This window comes from Somniosus microcephalus, chromosome 13 (assembly GCF_052327205.1).
Source record: "Somniosus microcephalus isolate GS21.2 chromosome 13, FLI_Smic_1.0, whole genome shotgun sequence".
In the NCBI taxonomy this organism is placed as follows: Eukaryota; Metazoa; Chordata; class Chondrichthyes; order Squaliformes; family Somniosidae; genus Somniosus; species Somniosus microcephalus.
Window position 1 is genome coordinate 56,292,711 of NC_140999.1, and position 6,000 is coordinate 56,298,710.

At 43.8% G+C, this 6,000-nt stretch overlaps 1 protein-coding gene across 1 annotated transcript in view; it reads right to left on the reverse strand.

Moving 5' to 3' along the window:
* Window positions 1-1,949, reverse strand: part of LOC147108332 (cysteine dioxygenase type 1-like) — a 59,295-nt gene extending 57,346 nt beyond the window's left edge. Inside the window, exon 1 of the mRNA XM_086004926.1 lies at window positions 1,680-1,949. Coding sequence (XP_085861052.1) covers window positions 1,680-1,849 — 170 coding nt within the window. The 5' untranslated portion in view covers window positions 1,850-1,949. The remainder of the gene's footprint in view (window positions 1-1,679) is intronic.
* Window positions 1,950-6,000: the final 4,051 nt, after the last annotated feature.

Sequence of the window (6,000 nt, forward strand, 5' to 3'; positions counted from 1 at the left end):
GGGAAGGGTGTCCCAGGGTGGGGGATTATTAGAAAATATTATAATTCCAAGAAAGTAATCAGACGTAAGTGGCCAACATTTCTTCCTGGAGCAGCATCATGAGAAACTAGATGAACTGCCATTTCACCTGTAGGGTGTGGCTGTGCATAAATGACTGCCGCATTTGTCTATGTAAAAGATACTTCCAGACATTTCAACCACATTAATGCAAGTTTTTTTTAAAGAGGGGGACAATACAGAATCTCATTATTTATTGACAAGATTCATTGCACAAAACAAACAGAAACACAAATTACTGACTTCATGTAAACAGAACCAATGGTTCATGTTGGCAATGGGTGAGGGGGAGGTGGCAAATAGAACTGGGGTGATCCCTGAAATATTTAGCAGATGTTGTGTTACTGAGCACAGTAACATGGCTTTGAAACCGTGAATACCAGGGACGTTGCCTAGTTACTAACTAAACAACACATCTACCTTTGAGAATGTTAATAAACTAACTATAATAACAGAATGTTAGCAGTTACGCGGCAAGTTTCAGTGTTTAGGAAAATCAATTTTTTTAAAGAATGCCGCAGGTTGATGGGGAGCAATTTGAGATTGAGAATCCCAAATTCATCTCTTTATGTTCAAGTCAACAAATGTTATTTTCGTGCAAGTCTCTGCTCATAGTTATCTTCGAAGAAATGCAAACAGCTTGAATTGGTTAGTTTAACTCTGACGCAAAACTAACCATGAACACGTATCTACCAAATACATTTTTCATTCGCTTCCCCCCACCCCGCAAAAAAAAGCCCCACTATTTTACAACACCGCGATGAACGCAGCTCCCTGTTTCCCCCACTTAATAAGAGGTTTGCCAAACATTTCCCCACGAAAACAGCGTCCCCTTTAAGGTCCCTAAACCTCTCCGAGAGTGTCTTTTTTTATCCTCTCCTGAAGGCGCCGAGGAACGGTCCCGGCTGCCCACCTGTACTTCAGCCAAGCTTAACAGGTGCAAGTCTGCAGAGTGGGCGTTGCGGGCTATTTGACTGTGAAGGCATATAAACATACCGAGACTAACCGGTTTGCAACAGCTGACGCTGCCCGTATAGTGTCGAGGCAGACATAGAACACTAACTTACGGACACCCAATTCTCAATCCACCCCTCGAGGGAAACCGGTTGTAAGCTGTCAGTTGTATACATTGCAAAGGTGTCCATCGATTCAATCACATTGCGATGCATTAAACTTAAAAATCAGCGTAAGGAATAATTAACTGGGGAAATCCGAGATTCCTTTGGGGGAACTGAACAGAAAACATCTCTACATAACTGCGTGTTTGATCCTGTCAAAAGCTCCGGACTCCCCCCCCCCCCCCCCCCCCCAAGCAGCTATGGAAAACGTTTTTGAACTTAGATCAAAACTTGCAACATTATTAAACCTTATTGTAACAATCTAACTGTGTTAACATTTAAAATGCATCAATTGAATCTCTGGTTAGGAAATCATAGAGAAATGTCCCACAGGCTGCTAAAACTATTTTCTTCTTTTACAATATTTAATACAAAGAAAGTATTTATGCAATGTCAGAAGTTCCAGTACAGGTATGATTTCTCTTTATAGACAGTTTCTCCCAACGGTTTGTGATCTGCACAGTGACTACAGTTAATCTCTCTGCTGGTGATTTAGATGGTTACCTGTATTTGTCGAACTTTGCGAATTTACTCCAATCTGCGGGGTTGCTTTTATAAGATTCCATCAGTGCATGCACCTCGTCCACGTTGATTTTATCATTGGAGAAAAGCTCATAAAGTCGTTTGATCAGATCCTCTAAAGTCTCCGGTGCTCGGGGCTGCGCCTGGTTCATCTTCTTGCTTACTTCACTCGCCCTTTCAGTGAATTATTTCTAAACAAAGGAACGGCTGATCAGGCTCAAGGAAACACAAGTGATATCGGAACAGCAGGAAAGCTTATAAGAAGCCTGGAAAAAAATTGTGGGCTGTCTTCGGAACAGAGGGAGGAGCTTCAGGACATGAACTTATCAATACATTACCACTGGGCAACAACTGACGTATGGACCCTGCATTCTGAACTAGTGACTCAAATATAAAATAATCTGGATGCTCACATTTTAATATTTTGTATCAAAGTAATCTCAAATTGCTAAAAGTGCTTTGGAATTTTGTTGTTGTTAAACTTGCAATTGGAACAAGTCCTCAAGGGCTACGGTGAAATTGTAAAGATGGTTTACATTCCCTAGGTTCTTGATGTATGATGATGCACTCCACAGTTATGCCACATTATTGAAGACATTTCACGTGTTCTTTTTACTATTGAAGGCTTGCAGGACTCAACTCTGCTGTATCTCCCACTCCCACACATTGAGCTGAATTTTCCGGGGTGGCAGTGGGCGAGATCGATGGCGGGTCGGGTGGGAAAGTTGTTAGTTTTGACAGTGGGTTGGGAACCCGCCGTCATCTGGCTCCCACATGTCTTTCCCCCAGGCGCGTCTGTCATCGTGGAGCCGACCCGACCGGCAGTGGCAGGCGACCCAATTGAGATGATTAATAGGTAGTTTACAGGCACTTAAGAGCCTTTTTCACTTACTTTTTTAATTTCCCTGCATGGCCACGGGGTTCACGCAGCTTGGGAACCATGTCTGTCAACCTGAGGCGTGAGTTCCGTGGCCATTGCTCCAGCTGATTACTTGACAGCATGGAAAACAAACCAAAATAAAAACATGTTGATTACATCAGCTAACAGATTGATGGAGATTTTGTTCTATTTGAAAAGCTACTGGTAAATGTTAATTCAGAAATTCCTGAAGGGATGTGAGTGCTGAAAGCTCCCCTCCTACCCTGGATGGTGAGGGAAATACATTTTTCACTGGCCATTCTTTGCTGTTGCCTTCCAACTCAAGAATAATTGCAGTGAATTCATCTGCACTATAAAAAATTACATATGCTATTTATATATTTTTGTGTTTCTGGTCAGGTTTTTCTCACAGTATGTTGTGACTGTCCAGTTACAGATTAAATCTAGTCATCAACTGTAACAATTTTATTCTCATCACTCATTCCACTGGTTCAATTTGCTTTCAGTCCCTGAATATGACTAACTTCAACGGAAGAGCTGCAGAAATCCCAGAAACACATAAGCACCACTTGCACTGTTTGTCAGGATTTCCGCAGCTCTTCCGCTGAACTTGCATAAGATTGTAAATCCACCCCTTTACAATTACATTTAAAATATGCTTAATTTGATATATTACCTATACACACATCTTTTACTTGTACCAGTTACTGATACAAAAGTCTATAGATTTGTGACTAAAGCACCAATAACTTCCTAATTAATGTACTTTTTAATTATGTTCTTGATCGTATTTGTAGATGGTGTCATATTACTTAATGATAATATTTAAATATTTCTTTTTCACTCATATATAACTTATTAGTAGAGTAAATATTCAACACCCACTTTGTTAGATTAAACTTCAAATGTAATGTGGCCAGGGTCCCTTTAAGGCTCCCGGCTGAAAATACGTCATGAATGACATCACCAGACCCACTCCATCTAATTGGGCCGGGTAACGCGCTGGGTGGGCGTAATAGGTCCCATTAAGGTAAGTTCATTTTCAACAGCGGGATGGAGCCAGCAGCGGGGTCGCGACCTACCATGGACACCGTCTGCACCAGACCCACCCAGGTAGGCAAGATTCTGGCCATTGACTCTCCCCCAAGTAAAACAAGCCAACTGACTGTCAGGGATGGATGTCCAATCAGTGTGTCTCTGGACAAAAACCAGTGCAAACCCAGCCCTGTAATTGGACTCCCACTTCCTCCCGAGTCATACTCTCCACAACCGAGTCCCGTGACCTGCCTGAGCCCCACTCCCCCCAGAGCCCCACTCCATCCTGAGCCTTACTTCTACCTGATCCTCAACTCTACCTGAGCCCCACTCCTATCCGAGCCCCTCCCCTACCTGAATTTTGCTGCTACTGAAAATAATTCCCGTCGCTACATACTGTGTTTGAAATTCTCTCGAGAACAGGATTTCCTGCCTTCACTGTGCAGCAGGAAGGAGAGTTTAAGCAATAACAGAGGACATGGGGGGAGGAAAGAGCATGACACAATAATAATTAGGGGGATAGAGGGCAACGTTCCCTTTAAGCTGAGCAGCCACACAGCACTCTGCCGCTCTCGTGCAGCTGGCTCACCAGCTTTTAAATAGGAAAACCCGTGCCTCTGCGGTATTTTGAATGGGCCACGCAGCCCCTTAAAGGGAACATTGATGGAGGGTATAACATTCATGCCACAGAAGTGCCAGGCAATGACTATCTCAATCAAGCGAGAGTCTAACCACCTCCCCTTGACATTCAATGGCATTACCATCACCGAATCCCCCACCATCAACATCCTGGGGGTCACCATTGACCAGAAACTTAACTGGACCAGCCACATAAATACTTTGGCAACAAGAGCAGGTCAGAGGCTGGGTATTCTGCAGCACGTGTCTCACCTCCTGACTCCCCAAAGCCTTTCTACCATCTACAAGGCACAAGTAAGGAGTGTGATGGAATACTCTCCACTTGCCTGCCTCCACTTACAGCTCCAACAAAACTCAAGAAACTCGACACCATCCAGGACAAAGCAGCCTGCTTGATTGGCACCCCCTCTACCACCTTAAACATTCACTCCCTCCTCCACCGGCGTACCATGGCTGCAGTGTGTAGCATCTACCAGATGGACTGCAGCAACTCGCCAAGGCTTCTTTGGCAGCACCTCCCAAACCCGTGACCTCTTCCACCTAGAAGGACAAGGGCAGCAGACGCATGGGAACACCATCATCTCCCAAGTTCCCCTCCAAGTAACACATCATCCTGACTTAGAAGTATATCGCTGATCCTTCATCGTCACTGGGTCAAAATCCTGGAAATCCCTACCTAACAGCACTGTGGGAGTACCATCACCACACAGACTGCATCAGTTCAAGAAGGTGGCTCACCACCACCTTCAAGGGCAATTAGGGATGGGCAATAAATACTGGCTTTGCCAGTGATGCCCACGTCCCATAAAAATGAATTTTTAAAAAAGTCACGATCAAGAGCCCAGAATGGTGTGTAGCCTACCCTATACCAGGGTAAAGGATATCTTGAAGCGGTGGGAAAGGATTTTGGAAATGAAGAAGGAAGAACCATTTATTGTGGTCCATGTCAGAACCAACAACATAGGAAGGAACAGAGAGGAGGTCTGCTGACGGAGTATCAGGATCTAAATTCAAAGGGTGGCAATCTCTGCATTACTACACAAGGCACGTGCTAATTGGCATAGGGATAAACAGATCAGGCAGGGAAGTAAATGCGTGGCTGAAAGGCTGGTGTGGGTGGGAGGGGTTCCACTTCATGGGACACTGGCTCCAGTACTGGGACAGGAAGGAGCAGTTGCGCTGGGACAGGCTGCATCTGAAGCAGGCTGGGACCAAAGTTCTAGCAGAAAGAATAAATAGGGCTGAAGAAAGGACTTTAAACCAATAAAGGCGGTTCAAGGTTCGGCTAGAACTAATAGTAGAAATAGTATTAGAAATAATAGTAACCTAACGATAAGAAAAAGCAAGGATGAGTGCATAGGTCAGGGTGATAAAGATAATATAAATACTTTGTCTACAGACAAGGTTCTAGAAGTAATAATAAAATACCTGATAAAAATAAAGCAGGACTGATGAAAAATAAGAACGTATTAAATTGCTGGTATAACATTGTACAGAAAAGTGTGATGAAAGAAAGACATGCATTTATATAGCGCCTTTCACGACCACCAGACATCCAAAAGTGCTTTACAGCCAATGAAGTACTTTTTGAAGTGTAGTCACTGTTGTAATGTGGGAAACACGGCTGTTTTAGTGGTGTTGATTGAGGGATAAATATTGGCCACACACCGGGGATAACTCCCCTGCTCTTCTTCAAAATAGTTACATCACAGAATCTACAGTGCAGATAGAGGCCATTTCGGCCCATCG